Source organism: Equus caballus, chromosome 7, assembly GCF_041296265.1.
Source record: "Equus caballus isolate H_3958 breed thoroughbred chromosome 7, TB-T2T, whole genome shotgun sequence".
In the NCBI taxonomy this organism is placed as follows: Eukaryota; Metazoa; Chordata; class Mammalia; order Perissodactyla; family Equidae; genus Equus; species Equus caballus.
In genome coordinates this window covers 74,851,299-74,868,979 of record NC_091690.1, presented here as the reverse complement: position 1 = coordinate 74,868,979, position 17,681 = coordinate 74,851,299, and the positions used below count along the sequence as shown (strand labels likewise).

The 17,681-nt window shown below is 41.5% G+C and overlaps 1 protein-coding gene and 1 pseudogene across 1 annotated transcript; one reads left to right on the top strand and one right to left on the bottom strand.

Annotated features, from left to right (window-relative positions):
- The first annotated feature begins 2,789 nt into the window (after positions 1 to 2,789).
- Positions 2,790 to 7,907, top strand: LOC100066950 (E3 ubiquitin-protein ligase TRIM68-like; annotated as a pseudogene).
- A 5,017-nt stretch (positions 7,908 to 12,924) lies between these two features.
- OR52I13 (olfactory receptor family 52 subfamily I member 13) lies at positions 12,925 to 13,989 on the bottom strand. The gene has a single exon (XM_005612297.3). The coding sequence runs from the start codon at positions 13,894 to 13,896 to the stop codon at positions 12,925 to 12,927; it is 972 nt and encodes a 323-aa protein (XP_005612354.1). The 5' UTR covers positions 13,897 to 13,989.
- Between the last annotated feature and the right edge of the window lie 3,692 nt (positions 13,990 to 17,681).

Sequence of the window (17,681 nt, the reverse complement as noted above, 5' to 3'; positions counted from 1 at the left end):
ATTTATGGAGGAAACTGAGGTGCATAGAAGGTCACAAAGCTACCAAGCCAGAAAGTCAGGTTTCAAATTCAACTAATCATAATTCATTTCACTTTTTTTTTTAATTATGATAACATTGGTTTGTAACATTATTTAAATTTCAGGTGTACATCATTATATTTTGATTTCTGTGTAGATTATATCATGTTCACCACCCAAAGACTAATTACAATCCATCACCATAAACATGTGTCCAATCGCCCCTCCAATACTCCTCCCTCCCCCCTTCCCCTCTGCGAACCACCAATCCAATCTCTGTCTCTATGTGAATGTTGTTATTTTTATCTTCTACTTATGAGTGAGATCACACATTTGACTTTCTCCAACTGACTTATTTTGCATAACCTAATACTCTCAAAGTCCGTCCATATTGTCACAAATGGCTGGATTTCATCATTTCTTATGACTTAGTAGTATTCCATTGTGTGTGTATATACCACATCTTCTTTATCCATTCATACCTTGATGGGCACATAGGTTGCTTCCAAGTCTTGGCTATTGTGAATAATGCTGCGATGAACATGGGGATGCATATATCTTTATGTATTTGTGTTTTCATTGTTATTTGCATAAATGCCCAGCAGTGGAATAGCTGGATCAGATGGTAGTTCTATTCTTAATTTTTTGAGGAATCTCCATACTGTTTTCCGTAGTGGCTCCACCAGCAGTGTATGAGGGTTCCCTTCTCGCCACATCCTCTCCAACACTTGTTTCCTATCTTGTTAATTACAGTCATTCTGATGGGAGTAAGGTGATATCTCATTGCAGTTTTGATTTCTATTTCCCTGATAGTTAATGATGTTGAATATCTTTTCACATGCCTGCTGGCCATCTGTATATCTTCTTTGGAAAAATGTCTGTTCAGAACTTTTGTCCATTTTTTAATTGGGTTGTTAGTTGTGGAACTATTCACACTGACATATACTGAATCTCTCAAAGACTCCTTCACTGTGCAGTTCCTCAGTTCTGCCCGGGGACTCATGGTGGGCTTCAGTGGTTAAATATTTCTCATGACACCGTGTTATAAAGTCCTATTTGAACAGAGAAGAGAAATAGAGTGTAAAGGAGACTGAGGAAGATAAGTTTTCAAACTGAGGGAAGGGCATGCACCTCAGTAGAAAGACATGACATAACATGTTTATTTTCCAGAGAATAAACTAGACAAGGTAGAGTATAGGGTACTTAAAAGAGAATAAAAATAAATGAGGCTAGTGGGGTGCATGGGCTATATTTTGAAGGTCTTGACTCCTGCTTTGGCATCATCATGGGGCAAGAAAAAAGCAGAGAGAAAGAAGACAACAAGAGCAAGATACAAAATTTCTTTCCCTTTTATTTAATTTCAAAGGTTATAGAGATATATTGAAATATGAAAAATCAGGATGCTACATGCTACATGCTCCCAGCTCCCCAAGTCCACAGTAGAGAAGAGCTATTAGTGACATGAACAGTGAAAGGCCTTCTTTTGCCTTTTGTAGGAGGGTGGGGGCGCTTCCTGCCTTCCTCAGCCAGCAGATTCCTAATGACCAGGGAGTGGTTTAGGTTCAATTTACTAGAGTTAGCATCTAGCAGAAGGTTCAGTCTTCAAGCCTGAAGGAAAACTAGTCCCCAAAACTGCTGTAATTAAAACTTTAAACTCAAAAACCTGTGGTGTCTGTTGCCTATAGGATAATTCAGAGAACAGGCCAGGATGTAAACCTAAACAACAGCATGGAATATGGATAGGAAAATTGGGCAATCAAATGCATTAGGCAGTGGGGACCCTACTTATAGCTCCAGCATGAGATGAGGCAGCTGAAGTGCGACAGTGATAATGGGCACAGATAGACCACTTTCAACCTGGTTTCTGCTGAGACATTAAGAGCTAAAATATTGAGAAGAGAGAAAAATGGAATCAAAAGAGCTGTAGTGGATCCTCAAAATCTGCAAAATCAGAACAATAGAATAATGGTCACTACTTAGGGTTGTGAAATAAACTGAGTTAATCCATGTAGAATGCTCAGGATAGTACCTGGCACATAGTATAAGTGCTTCAGAAGTGCTTGCTGTTATTATTAATGTATAATATGCTCTCAATTACCTAACTAGTTATAGAAACATTTTGGGTTTTGTAATTATTTTCTGTCCAGCTGATTTATTCATTCAACAAATATGTATTCAGCAATAACTGCATGACAGGCCCTGTTGAGGTGCTCCAGATACAGCAGTGACTAAGACCAACATGGCTCTTCCCTTTACACACACTAACTGGTAACACAAATCTGCAAAGTGAATGAATAAATAAGACCAACTATGCCAAGAGCCCGCCATTGCCCATTGAAGTTCTGTAGCCACATGTGGCCCTGACAGAAATCATGATTTCTTGCTGGAGTAGTGAATTCATCAATATGGGTTTCATTATCATCAAATGACCTTTGTTTTTATCTTCCAAGGGGTATTTCTTCATATCTCCTTCTACCGTATCACTGAACAGAGTGTCTTGGCATCTAGTGAATGTTAGTGCTGGAGGAGTGGGCAGGGGTTTGTAGGATGTGGGAAAGTATTGATGGTTCCTTTATATCTTACACTTCAGAGCTCAACACAAGAAAAGAAATTGAGCACATAGGCAATGGGCTTCTGGCATATTACCTTTTCTGTACCTTCAAATATATAAATATACATATAAACAAACTAGAGAATGAGGCTAGGGATATTTCTGGCCTTGTTTTGGGTACTGAGACACCACATTTTAAGTGGCTTTACCCACGTTCAAGATGAGCAATGCTGATTTGGAGAATATGATTGAGGTGGGGTGGGAATGGTCTGGTGAGTGAACTCAGAGGAGGGTCAGGGATGACCAAGTGAGTGAAAACTGAGAACTTCCAACATCCACTCACTTACACATCTTCAGGTGTCCCTTGTGTGGTGTGAGTCATGTGACCCAGTCAGAACTTCAGTTGGGAAGGCCAGTGCTTATCAAATAGATCAATAAAGGATCTAAAGGAGGAATTCATTTTTTTTCAGTCACTAATTATCCCTTTTACTGAAGTGTGAAATCTTGGCTAACTACTCTACTCTCTCCCCTGCCCCCGACTTGGCTATCTCTAGATCATGACCTTTACCAGGGACCCCAGAGACAAAATGAGAGCTCATCCCTTTGGTTCCTCACACCTGCAGATCCCTGGGACCTGACAGAGTGAGCCACACTCATCTTGGATTTATGATCTTCTTAGGTTTCCTTCCCTCCCACTTCTGAACCCCATGCCCAATCCCAACATGCTTTCCATACAGAGAATTTGAAGGAGACCAGTTTGTTTTACCTGAGGTTCTGGGTGCCTTGGATGAGTTTGGGTATGAAGTAGTCAAGGTTGCGCCTATCATAACATGAATTCCTCCTGGCAATGCCACACATAGTCATTTGACATTGGGTGAGCTACTTGAACTCCTTCTTTTTGTAGATGAACCTTAGGCTTAGAAATTTGAGATCATGCTGCTTGGTTTTAGAGCTAGAAGGGACTATAGCCGAGTCATTTAGGATTGAGTGAGATTATCTAATGGAACATTGTCAGGGTCCTTCTACTTTAGGTTGTAGTAGTTAAAGGAAGGTGAAAGGCTAGGACTCAGGTCGTCTTGCTCTTCTGCCAGTGTTCTCTCTCCTCTACAGGCCTTTTTTTTGGAGGGGTGAAAACTCATCTCTGCTAAACTTGCTTCTCCTTTTTTATAGCTACCCTCATCAACTTCTGGCTGCTTGCTCTTTCCTCAGATGTACATGCTGATACATCTTTATCAGAATCATTATTCCAATGATTCTGTAATTGATTAATCTGGTTTTAACTCTTTCTTGATTTTGATATTAGAAGGCAAGAATACAAGACAAATCCCATGAATGAGCCATTTTCCTACATGAGAAGAATTTCTAAAAAATTTAAAATATGTACTTACTCATTTTGTTTTGAGAGTATTTGTATAGGGAGGCAGTATAACATGGGCATAGGAACTAAAGGACTGGGTTAAATGAGAGCCCAACCACTGACTAGCTGACTGACTTTGAGTAGCTCACTCTCTAAGCTTCAGTTTCCTTAGCTATAAAATGGGGATAATACTAGTCTCAAGGAATTATGAGGATTAAATGTATCTTTAGTGCTCAAGATATATGTGGCACTTGGTATATCTTTAATAAAATGGTTAATACTATAATCAGAATACTTATGTTTTCCAGTCGTAATGTCTTGCATTAGTATTCTAGGATAGTACTTATTACCTTTAATGTACAGAGAAACCATCCAAATGTCTTGTTAAAATTCAGATTTTAATTCAGGAGGTCTGGAGTGAGGCCCGAGATTCTGCCTTTCAACCAAGCTTCCAGGTGATGCTGTTGCTGCTGACCCACTTGGACCACTCTTTGAATGACAAGGTTTCAGGAGGCTGTAACATAACAAAGTAGATAGGGATAAAAAGAGGCGCGGACCTGAAAGTCCAAGGTCATTTTCTGGCAAGGCTGGAAATGGACCTTTTCTTCTACCCTACAGAAACTTAGAGACTGTGGGAGTCGAAATGATTCTCAGATCGAGAGCTACCTTGGATGCCATCTGGGCAGGATCTGCTCCCTCTACGGCATTCCCTTTTATCCCAGCATTCAACCTGGCCCATCTACTGAGAAACACTTGTTTTCTCATCACCTGCCAATGCTAGGAAGCCTCATTATCAACCCAGGCTGCCCAAGGTGGCCTCATGAGGTTTTTTTCTCTTTCAGTGGAAACTCCATGAGGCTCTGGAACACCTGAGGGAGGAGCAAGAAGAGGCTTGGAAGCTGGAAGTTGGTGAGAGGAAACAAACTGCCAACTGGAAGGCAGGTTGCCACCTGTGGTCACTGTGTTGTCCTGGAGCTGACCCATGGTAGTTTCCTCATCTCTGGGAGGCAGAATGTGGGGTTTGAAGTCAGATAGCCAGGGGTCCTCTTACCAGCTTTGTCTCCCATGTGTGAGGCCTTAGCATGTCATGGAACCTCTCAATTCCATTTGCTTGATTATGGTATAGGATAGCCTCTGGCATGTGTCCTCATATGTGAGCAAGGAAAAGTACACGCCTCACTAATGCGTTAGCTCACAGTAGTATCATTTGTGTAATGCTGAGCAAAGCATAGTTTTTGTTTCTCTTTACCCAGCTAGAGCAGATTTACTAAAAGTTAAGTTATTAAAATATTTGAAAATCACCTCTGAAATAAATTTGAGGCCCATAACTACCAAACTATCAGAACTTTTGATCAATAGAAGGTAACATGGAACCAGTCTGAAACAGCATATTGAGTTGATATAATACCAGTGAGAAGCAAAAGCATCTAAAAGTGTAGTTACATTACACTGCCTGAGAGGCCTATGTGTAATGCTTCTGGTCTTTAGAATGAGAATACAACATATTATTCTGAAAACAGAAAATAATCTAGAACATATAGTACCAAGATATATCCTGGGCCCTACTGGGGTCAATGAGATTAGGAATAGGGACCCAGAAGCATGTACTATAGCTGTGGGGACAGAAAGCTAGGAAAAATAGTATCCTTTATCTTGGCCTCTACAGTGCCAGGCACACGGTTGGTAACAGAACATTCCAGAGCATGTGTGTATACATGTGACAGTGTCCTCAATCCTGCATGGCCCTTACACGAACAATATCAGTGCTGATTTCTGATCTTGGCTCTTCAGATATAGGTGGAAACCCGAAAGCAGAATATCATGTGGGAGTTTGAGAAGTATCTAGATTACCACAGAAACAACAGCCACTAGGGCAGCGGCTGGAAGTAGAGGCAGCAGCGGCTCTGGCCAGCCTAGCATGGGAGGAGGGGGAGACCAGGCAGAAGCTGGAGATGAATCACAATGAGCTTCTCCAGGGGAACCAGGTCCTGTGGAAGATGATTGCAGAGCTGGAAGAGAGGTCTCAGAGGCCTGTCAGCTGGATGCTGCAGGTGAGTAGCAGGTTTTCCTGGGAACATTGAATGACAGCTGATGATAGCCTGGGACTCCAGGAGAGAGGATTCCCTAGTCTCCGGTGGGGCCTGTGAGCCAGATATGGATCCATATAGCACTGTTTGAGTTCTATCCCCAGGTGGGAAGATGACCTGGCCCCTTGAAATTGTAGCCTTGTAGGTTGGGCAACACCTACTCCCTGTCCTGAGTCTTGAGATGAAGCCTGAAATCAGCCAGGCCACCCAGAGCTTGGCCAGACCTGCTCTCCTCCAGTAGCCTTCTTCCCTCTACATCTGCATACCTTCTCTCCAGCCTTGCTTTCTGCCTCCCTTTCCCTTGGGGAAACCTCCTCCTACAGTTTAGTGTCTGTCTGGTCCCTCCAAGGAACAGCACATACTCAAGTACTGGTTTTTTTCCTCCTTACAGGGTATTCAGGAAGTCTTAAACAGGAATGTTCTCATCCTTGGAGCCCCTAGGCAGCCCTGTAAGGCAAAGTGGGTACTGGACAGAACCAAAAGTGGGGGAGGAACAGAGATCCAGGACCTACAGAAAAGCAGGTACTGGTCCGCAATCTTCTCGCTCTTTCATTGTTGACTAAAGAAGTTTTGCTCATCTTCCATTTTTCTTCTTTGTACTTGGTCATATTCTTTTCAAGTATTACCAATAAGAATTTAAAGTAAAGTTATAAAATGCAGTTTCAAGTAGATCGCTCAAGGAGGGGAAAAATACTGCAGATGCCTCCTTTATGCTCTGAACTCTGAGTATCAGCCTTTGCACTCTGTGGCACACTTCTTCCTCTCCCAATGTCAGATGCACATCTAACCCCACCCACAGCACTGGAATGTGAATGCTCTCCTTTCTGTCCCAGAAATCCACTGGGCTCAGTCAAATAATCATCACGTCACTGCTTTGCCTGGTGTTGCTGGGCTGGGGCACCCACTGACTATGTCCACAGTCAAGCCCTTCTTCCCTGCACTAACGGAAGGCCCATGTGGCAGAGCCAGGATTTCTGGCCACCAGGCTTACCTCTCCTCTACTGGGAGCAAGTCTTGGAGCCTGCCGCATCCAGAACCAGGCTCTTTGGAGCTGAAGATGAATTGCCATGTGCTGGTGCTAATAGAAGTCCTGGAGAAATACGCAGGTAATGAATGCTAGGGGAGTTTGTGATGGGCAGTGGGATGAATGCTTCCTGGAGAAATGAAATAGTTCAGTGCCCTCTGGATGCCCCATCTAACCCCTATTCCATCATTGAGTAATCTGAGTCGGTATTTATCAGGGAGACCTCACCCATGCCCTCCATGACTGTGTATCTGTATACAGTGTACCACTCTATCAGATCCAGTTCTGCACTGTGATTACTATCCAGGATCTTTTTCCATAACTGACATGTACCTGGATCCAGACACTGCTTATTCCCTTTTCATCATGTTTGAGGACAGAAAATGTGTGCACTATGGAGACACCAAGCAGAACTGCCTGACAGTCCTGAGAGATTTTACCGCTACAATATCATCCTGGGCAGTCAGTGCATCTCCTCAGGCCGCCACTACTGGGAGGTGGAGGTGGGAGACAGGTCTGAATGGGGCCTGAGAGTGTATAAGAAAAGGTAGACTGGAAGGAAGTGGTCTATTTATCCCCCCACTATGGATTCTGGGTGATAAGGCTAAGGAAGGAAAATGAGTAACCGGCAGCACTGATGAACACACCCTCTGGCCCTTGCCTGTCCCTCCCTGCCAAGTGGGGGTCTTTCTCTATCATGAAGCCCATGATATCTCCTTCTACAGTGTCACTGACAACAGCTCCCATATTTTCACTTTCCCCCACTATCCCTTCCCTGGACATCTCCTGCCTTGTTTTAGTCCTTGCTACAGCATTGATGCCAATAACACTGCTCCTCCAGCTATCCACTCCCTGAGCAGCGAGGACTAAGAGAGCCCCCATCCTAGCCAGAAGCCTTGGAATTTTATCTGGGCTGCCAGGGTCTTGGTGGGCCCTGCCGCTGACAAGGGTTCCCTTGAACTGAGTTGATCCGGCAATCCAGGGATTCCTCTGCCTGACCCAGTGCCCTGTTGCTACTGAGCCAAAGTCTCTCTCTAAACCACTCAGGGGAAAAAGCTGAGGCTCTATCATATGAGCAGTGCACCCCTATGAGGGAAGTGTGGCAATGCTGATGGTGAAGATCAGAGAAGTTCTGAGCATCAGGACTCTGTCCTTTCTGTATCTCATGCCCCTCTTCCCCATCCTTGTTGGTGCCATAATTAAGTCAATGAGGATGACGAAGCATCCTTTGGGAAACCCTTTGGATAAGGTTGACCAACAAGCCAAAAGAATACCGGCCGTGTCCAGGGCTCGTTGCTGTGCTGACACCTGAGGGAGGATGCTTCAGCTGAGGTTTGCTGCTTCTGAGCAACTCAAAACTGACCTCCACTCTCTGACCTCCTAAAGAGAAAAATGCATTCCCTCATTGCCTAGACTACCAGAATGGTCATTCTCTCTCTGAGCACGAGCTGGACAAATCACTCCATCTCAGACTGTAAGGAGACCCGTATCTTAGTCCTGCCCTTTTCCCTAAGTATCAGAATCAGAAACCCTGTGAGCCTTGTTCTTATTTTTACCTGATAGATGAAGCAACTCAAATGGCCTCAATGAAGGAAGTTATTTCTTAAAAAGCTTCTGAAAGAAGAGAGGAAAGATTATAAAGTATTTCTCACATTCAAATGAAACAAGATCGACAAACTTGCTTCTCAAGTCACATGTCTGCATGTTATTTATTACATTTGGGTCTGAAATATCCCACCTGTTTAAAAGATTTTCAAGTGTGCTCAGTGGAAAAGTGGGTATAGTAGCTGCATACTCTCCTACCTCACAGAATTGTTGTGAAGATCACAGATCCATCTGATACTATTGTTCCTTTCTCAGGGACAGAGGAAGGCCAGCCATGGATTTTGTCTGTGCCACCTTCCTATCTCACCTTCTTACAGACAGGATCTTGTCAACAGGGCCTTTTTTTCTTATGGCCTCGCTGGATGGTCTAGAGCCATGTAGACAGAAAGGTGCCAACACCAGTGGCAAAATCCAGGCCACAGTAACATATTGTGCATCTAATATATGTGCTTGTCTTTGGATTAGAATGAGGATAGTGACATCAGGGCAGAGAATAGAAATAATAAAAATAAAAATGTAGAATAAATGCACTGCAAGGAAGGCTCACCCACAAGCTGGTTGGGCTGAAGTTCAAATCTTTTCATTTCACCAAGAGAATCTTCATGGTTCTGGTAACTACATAATACTCTGCCTTTCTCTTCTCTAAATCTGTGACAAAAGGAGGAAAGCAAGAGGGCAGCGTGGGGAGAGACAATTGGATAAGGCACACTAAGCTGGTTTGGAAACCACATATTATAACGAAAAGGGATTAAGACCGTATATCTGGGCTTTTGACCTTAAAGTGATTGTTGTATGTGGCAAAAATAATTCATTACAGCTCTTAAGAGTGTAATGTGGAAATGATTGCAGCTGGAAACAAACTGCAAGGCAACCACATGAGAACTAATGGCTTTGCCTACTTCAAGGGCTACAATATGTACATTACATACTGATGCTGTGTGAACACAACCTTTGAGGTAGTTTATACTTGAAAGTCGCGACTGTTGGGAGTTAGGATTGAGCAACAAAGTAGATACTACATTGCATAAGAGCAGAAACAAAGTAGTTCCTATAATAAAGAATAGTAAAAATTGTCTTTCTGCTTTCTTTGTATTGGGTCTTCACATATGAAGGAGGTAAAACACACCAAAATAGAGAAATAAACTCATTCTTCCCACCATACTTCCAAGTTGCTCCTTGACAATTAGTAGTAAACAGGAGAAGATTCCATCAACTGCTTGGAGTGGAATGAATGGGTAAGTCACAGACCTGGTCTTGCAAAGGGTTGAGCTGACCTACATTAGAGGGACCTTGTGTCTTTCTGTGGGGGGCCTCCCTGGGGAATTGTTTATAGACTTGAGAAATGGATCTTGAGGAACTGCTTCCAGTTATGTCCCTGGACACTTAGCAGAAGAGGCTAGAGGCCAAATCAATGTTGTCTTTTACTATTGTTTTATTAGGACCAGTCTTGAAAGTCTTCTAGAAAAAGATTATTAGGTGCTAAATTAATTCAAACCAAGAATGAATTAAGGAGTGGAATGGCTTCATGCATAATGTGCTGAGTTTTCTTTTTTACATTTATAAGCTTATTTGGGTGCTATGATTACTGTTAGAAACACTATTATGTTAGACACTTTGTTTATTTCACATGTCTGATTCTTAAGACCAAACAAGAAGACTGAAGTTCTTCGGTGTATGAAAACCCTTTTCTTTAGGGTAGTTGCTGACCCCTGCCTTCTAAGAACCCCATGAAGACAAGGATCTTATTTTTCTGGTTCACCATTGTAACCCCAGTTTAGCACTGTGTGTGTGTCTATGTTTCTGAGTATTGGTAAATATTTAAGTGAAGAAACTTTCATTCCTATGCCTAGAATCAAAAATAAGCTCTTTCTTGCCTCACTGGGGCATGAAAGACTGGATGGCACTAGATTATAATCCTGTTCAACAACTAATCTGATGGATAATTTCAAAAGTGGTCCCAACTGGGAAGAGCTAGGTAGCCATGTGGAAGGTAGAGTGCCTGCACCATTCCCTGGAATGTCTGGGGTGGCACCTCCGACTTGGTGTGATGGTTCACTACAAAGCAGGGATGAGCTTTGCCCATCCTTGTTTTACTAGCAGAGAAACCAAGGGGTGCAATGCCTGAGCCTCAAGGGAAGAGGTTGCTAAAAGGGTGAGATCCTTGGGTTCTCTACAATGTAGAGACAGAGGGCACATCCTTGGGTTCACAACTCCCCACAAGAAATCCAGTCTCCCTTTTTTTCAACAGGATTTGTTGTAATCTCTTAAAATCCAAACACTGGGAGTCTATTATGGGTCCTGGGCACTAGTTAAATGGGCACATATTTCTTCTGGTGATAGGGTAGGAGATGGATCTGAATGTATAAGGAGAAGCACGAGACTCTCTGATTTGCCATAGCCATGGCAGGGAACCAGTCCACTCTGGGAAATGTGTAGTTCAATATTTGAGTACCAGCAGTGAGTCCCAGCTAGTTTCAGGGAATATAACACGAACAAAACACAGAGCTGGCAGGGCAGGCTTCTTCTGATGGAAATGCTGGGAAGAAATTTCTGTTTTGAGTGCAGGCTGAACTATACCTTTGTTGCTTTACATCAGATTCTTTAATGCATCTAATATTCTTTGATTTAATGGGTACAGCCAATTCTTTGGGATGTTTATGGAGAAAGAATAATGTGACTTTTAAAAATGAAAATCTTATCAAATATGCTTAACCACCTCATGATCCTGAGCAGTAGATCCTGTTAGGGGCTGGCAAGGGGGAGAGAGGGATTTTTACTACTCTTTGGGAACTCAGTGTATCATTGTCAGAGTTTTAGAGGTTGATTCCTACTCCACTGCTGTTCAGAAATAGAATGCATTGTAGTAGGTTATCTAGTCCAATGGGAGCAAAACGTGTAGATGCTGAGTTAAGCAGCAGATCTGTTTAGAAGAATTACCACATGAGTACTGATCTACACAGGACTGCAGTGCCTAGAACTATTCCTTAAAAGTATGGAATTAGAAACTTATTGGGTATATTTTTAAGTATATACAATATGTCAGATTTTGTGTTATGTGCTTTCTATTTATCCTTTTATTTAATCTTCAGTACACTCTATATGTTAATATTGTTTCCCCCACCAGTAGAAAGGAGACATTAAGACTAAGATACAACAACTTGGTATCAATACTACAGGAAAATTATATTTAAGATTTTCAAATGTCCCAGAGTCAAATATATGTATCTCTTACACATGAAATCTTTTTCTTTTAACATAGATTATTCCATTTAAGACTTTCTGAAAGGGGAAAATAAAAACAAAAACCACTTAAGTATCTGATGACCTGGCAAAGAGTAGTGGCATTTCAACTTAATATTGTTGTTAATCTTTATTAACATTTTCATCTCAGAGCACACCTCCTTACAGGTGTCCAAAAGAAGAAAGACCTGTGTTATATTTGATCCCTCTCTTTTGTGTCTTACAGTTCAGTTATACAAGTAGGACTAGGGAGCAAAGAAAAAGATGTTCAAACCTAACTCATATGCCTTAGCTTCTGTTACTTGGAAACAAAAAGCTGGTGATTAGTACACTGACTCCAACAAGTTCAACAGGAGAGAATATATTAAACGGATAAGAAATATCTTACAGAGCATAGTAACAGAGATGTATCTGGGTGTTGAAATGAATTGGAATCAGAGAACCAGAAACTCTGTTTCTTCATTCCATCTTGTTACTTTGCTTCTTTTGCTGTGGAACAGATTTCTCCTTACAAGTTCATGTGTTGGAAAGTGGACAGCATCATGATCCCAGGTTTATATCTCCTCAGATAAACTGGAATCTATTTCGACAGGAGAAGGTCCAGGTGAGAGCACATGACCCGAGTGGGGTGGATTCATCAACAGGCCAGAAGGCAGTGTCATATATTAAATGTTACTTCCATATAATCACATAAGGATATGAACAATTCTGAGAAAATCAGGCAGGTGGAGGGAGACCAAACAGTTCATTTCTTCTGCTTAAGGACTGGTAGGATACTAAGTTGGAAATACGGGTCAGAAGCTAAGGAAAGAAAAACCCTAAATCTATATTCTCTGCGAAAGCATACCTCTGACTCAGATACTAGTTGATTGAAACCATTCATGTATTGTCAGAAAATTAATCATTTCATTTCCATTCTTCCAAGAAATTGAAAAGTTATGCAAAGATACACTTTACAGCTTCATCTTAGAACTTCTATGGTGCAGGTAAAGCAAACCAGCTCCACAGATCTCTAAGGCTTCTTTGAAGTTGGCTGGAATGCTCAAGGTCTAAATAGACTTTGTGTTCTTGAACCCAAGTTGGAGTGGTCAAAGAGGCAGTGCATCAGCATGCTCCACATTCGCTCCCGTATTTGTTTGATCCTCAGGCCATAAATGATGGGGTTTAAGGTGGGTGGGATGACCAGGTATAAGTCAGCTAACAGCACCTGGGTGTACAAAGGCACTGTGTCCTCCCCTAGCCAGACCACATAGACAGATGCCATCCCAGGTAAATAGTACAGAGCCATAACCCCCATGTGGGAGCCACGTGTGCTTAAGGCTTTCAACTGAGCATTCTTTGAGGAAAGAACAAATACTGCCTGGAGAATCAGGTTATAGGAGACAGCAATGAAGGCCACATCAGAGCCCACAATAATCGAGGAAGCAATCAGACCATAGAGACAACTGGGCTTGGGGTCAGCACATGTCAGCTTGGCCACAGCTATGTGCTCACAGTAGGAATGGAGAACCACTTTAGAGCCATAGAAAGGTAGATGACTCACCATCCAACTCAATGGAGTCACGAATATGACAGCTCTGATTATGATGACCACACTCATTCCCAGCATCACTTGAGGTGTGAGAATTCTCTTATAGTGTAGGGGCTTACAGATGGCTACATAGCGGTCAAAAGCCATGGCCAGCAGCAGCCCTGTCTCCACAGCTGTGGCTGCGTGGACAAAGTACATCTGAGTGAAACAAGCACTAAAGCTGATGGAGTTGTCTCCTGAGGAGAAGATGCTCACCATCTTGGGCACCACAGAGGAGGCCATAACGATGTCCACAGCAGCCAGAATACACAGGAAGCGGTACATGGGCTCTTGTAAAGTGGAATCCACCCAGATTATGGTCATTACGAGGGTGTTTCCTAACAGGGCTATGGTATACATGACACTCAGTGAGATAGCCAGCCAAAAATGTAAAGACTGTAAACCTGGGATACCCACAAGGAAGAAGGTGGCAGGGATTTCCATTGTGTGGTTGTAGGGTGGCCTCAGTGTCACAGATGAGACTGCTTTCCTGTTAACACATAAAATTATGTAAGAAAAGATGCAGTCTTTCAAGACTTGTTCCCGTCTATGGCATTAGGAGAGACTGGTCTCTGATCTTATGATCAGAAAACTGACATCTGACACTGTTATCCTGCTCCATCTTCCATCTTCCTCAGTATTCTTTGCCTTACTAATTTCTATTCATCATTCAAGTATCATGATGTTCATGGATTACCTCCATGTCTGTTCTATCTCCTCCCCATCCCATACCAAGGCTAAATTGGGAGCCTTCTGAGCTTTATGGAATCTCCCATGCTGACCTCTAAGAGACCTAAATTGACAATTCCAGTACCCTACCTATGACTTTATTGTATTCAATCATGTGCATCTTGTTCATTACATTATTTATACCAGGTGTGTGACCCATAACTCTAGTACACAAATCCATTAAAAAAGATATTGTGTACGCCTTATAGCAAACAGTTTTCACAGATTGAATGAGAAATCAGAAGAAAGACCTCTTCTTTTATCTTTGTGCATTCAGTTCCTAGTACTTAAAAATTGTTGAATGAAACAATGAACTTGAGATTGAACATGTAACATTTTTTATCCTTTGTATAGTGTCTAGACAAAAGATGAATGAAGCGTCCTTCTGGTTGAAGAAATAGATTAATGGATTCAGGAAAATAAGGTGATTATGTAACCACATTATATCTTTCCATAGGAAATAATAAACTGTCTGGAATTATTTTTAATCCTTACTTTCTCTAAATTTCATCCTGGATTTTCTGTTGAGTTAGGTTCAATTAGTAGATTCTGTAGCTACAAATAAAACTTTAGGGTTCCTTTATAGACAAACCACTTAGTAGGTTTTTATGATTCTTCAATATGGAAAACTCTCTCTTTAAGATAAACTAACAAGACATTCCAATCAACAATGAAGCTTTATCCTTTAGAAAGTAAAGCACTCTTTAATGAACATAATGTGTACCAGTACTATGTTAGAAAGGGTAGTATTCATAATCTAAGTATATTGCTTCATTTGTATAATAGGACAAACATCCATTCAGTACAAGACAGTGGATATAATTAAATGAGATTAAATACTTTGTCCAAGATCACATAGCAAATAGGTGGTAAATTTGAGATTCAAGTCCAGGTTTTCCCAGCTCCTGTTAACACCTGAAACTCCCAGGTGTCCATCCATCTCAAAATTAACAGTCAAGAAAACAACTACGGGAAGAGGCAAAAAATAAAATGTTATGGGTCTCACTAGGCCAGTTTTGATGAGACAGAGAGTACTATATAATATAATGTGTAATAACCTGGTTGGGTAAACCTGAAGATAAGGAGTTGGCGTTAAATGCCATTCCGTTCCTGTGTGATATCCCTGTAGTTAATTTCCAGCTTCAGATGGATGGTTTCCATGATTTCATATGGTGTTTTGGCATGTGCACATTCCCGCAACCATCTGAGAACATCCTTACAAGGGGCCCTTCTTCCTCTGGTGGTATCTCTCAGCCATGGGAGACGTAGGCTGAACTCCTTCAAAGAACTCCTACTTTCTCTTTTCTTAGAATACAGTGTGGAAATCCTGCATACTTCTATGTACTCCACTCAAAATGTGGTGTTGGTCCTACATCATCAAGAGACAGGGTAACAAAGTGGCTAAAAGCATTCATTCTAGATACATACCCAAGACTAAAAACACTCCTCTGTCACTTACTAGCTATTTTGCCTCAGTCAAGCTATTTAAACTCTTCAAGTCTTACTTTGCTCCTTGGGAGATGGGAATACTAGTTCTTAATTCATAGAGATGTTTTGAGATCTAAATGAGAGGCTATTTAAAAATGCTTAGCAAGATTCATGGTACCCAGTTGCTCAATAAAATAGAACTAATAGAAAGAGACTTTTTTTATCCTTTAGTTCTAGATGTCTCTAAGTAGAATACTCGGAAAACTGTGATTTGGAGACCAGTTTGAAAAAAGAAGGCAGCTCAACTCTGCATTGCCTAAACCTTTTCCTCCCATGATCTATCACTGAAGATGTGCCACCCAGTGACTATACACAGTTAAATTCTTCTAATCTGACCTTGATGAAGAGCTCACTATCTGTTCCAATATAGTTCTTTTCTCAAGTTTATGGTTGTTTTGTTTTGGAGTTTTTTGTTAGTTTGTTTGTTTGCTTTTCATCATTTCCACATAAAAGGTTCCCTTATATTTGCTGACAACCCACCTCTAATAAGAAAGCCAAAGAGTGGTTAACTCCTTGGCTGCCATACAACTCTTGTCAAATTGAAATGGGATTAAGAATGGAGGGAAAGCATATGTGGAAGATAAACAAACAAACACATAGTTAACGAGAATAAACTAGTAGTTACTAAAGGAAAGGAGGTTGGGGGGAGAGCAAGAGGGGTAAAGGAGAACATGTGTATAGTGATGGGTAAAAACTAGACTGTTGGTGGTGAACACAATGCAATCTATGGAGAAACTGAAATACAATCATGTAAACTTGGAATTTGCCCAATTTTAAAAGCCAATATGACCTCAAACAAATTTAAAAAATTAAAGAATTGCATGAAAGTGAGTATGACAAGTATCCTTTATCTAAATTAAATTGTTACTTCAACTGTTTTTCCTATGACCATCAGATCATTTCAGTTCCTAGGGACATGAACATTTGGCTTGCTCTCAGATCTGGACTCAAAGTCCCAGGTGTGGATCAGACCATATTAAGTACGATTGATCTCCTTCCTCACACCCTCACTGCCATAATATTGCCTCTCTCAAAGCCTCAGCCTAGTGGGTCACCACACTATTGTGTCACTTGTGCTGACTTTACAATAGTCACACATAACCCATGAACTGTTTCCAAGTGTCCAGGCAATCTTAAATGAAGGGTGCTTGTTTGCCAAGCTTCAAGACTAGCTTGCCCTTAACTATCATTTCCTGTCCCTCCCCTCAATAAGGGCCTTCCAGACTAAGAAGTTCCCATATCCCTACCCTTGGATACTGTCTTATTTACCCATTTTAATTTCTTATTAGAGGCCTGGCCCCTCTCTAAATAATTGGGTATATCACATTGATGGAATACTGGCTTCAGAATCCCATCAGCTGCAGTAGAAATTTCTTTGTTAACCAAGCATTAGACAAACATTCACCTGGTTCTCAACCCAAACCATGTGACTACATTTGCCCCTTGAATTTATCCCCTGGAGAGCCTAGCAGTAATTGACTGTACACCCAGGTACCAACAGCAGCGTTGGTGAAAGTCCTCAGAAGTTTTCTAAAAAGCCAAATTTGAGGGACATAGTTGCAAACTATGGTCTTTATTGAAACAGATAAACCACTATTAATAACACACAAAAAAAAACCCTAAACAACAGAAATACCTTACAATGAAACAGACTGAATAAAGTAGTGAGCTCTGCTTCATGGCCAGGATAAAAGAACCTTGCTGTGTATAGTCATGGGGTGAAACATCTTCAGTGATAGATCATGAGAAGACAAGGGCAAGCTTTTTGAAGTAGAACCGTAGTGAAGAGTAGAGAAAATAATTCAAGGTATCTCTCCTTAAGACTGCTGTGCTTTCTGGATGCGATAAATTCAGAGTTGAGAATCACTGCTTAAAGAGCTGAAGAACAGACTGAGGAATCAGAATTCTTTCTCCTCCCATTCACCTCTGATCCAAGGCCTTCCTCTCCTGTCTTGCTGCCCTGTATAAATCCACCTTTTCTCTGAGGGTACCCATCCCTCCACTCTCCAGCC

Coding starts and splice junctions, on each gene's coding strand:
- OR52I13 (XM_005612297.3), bottom strand. CDS start 13,896: ATGGAAATCCCTGCCACCTTCTTCCTTGTGGGTATCCCAGGTTTACAG.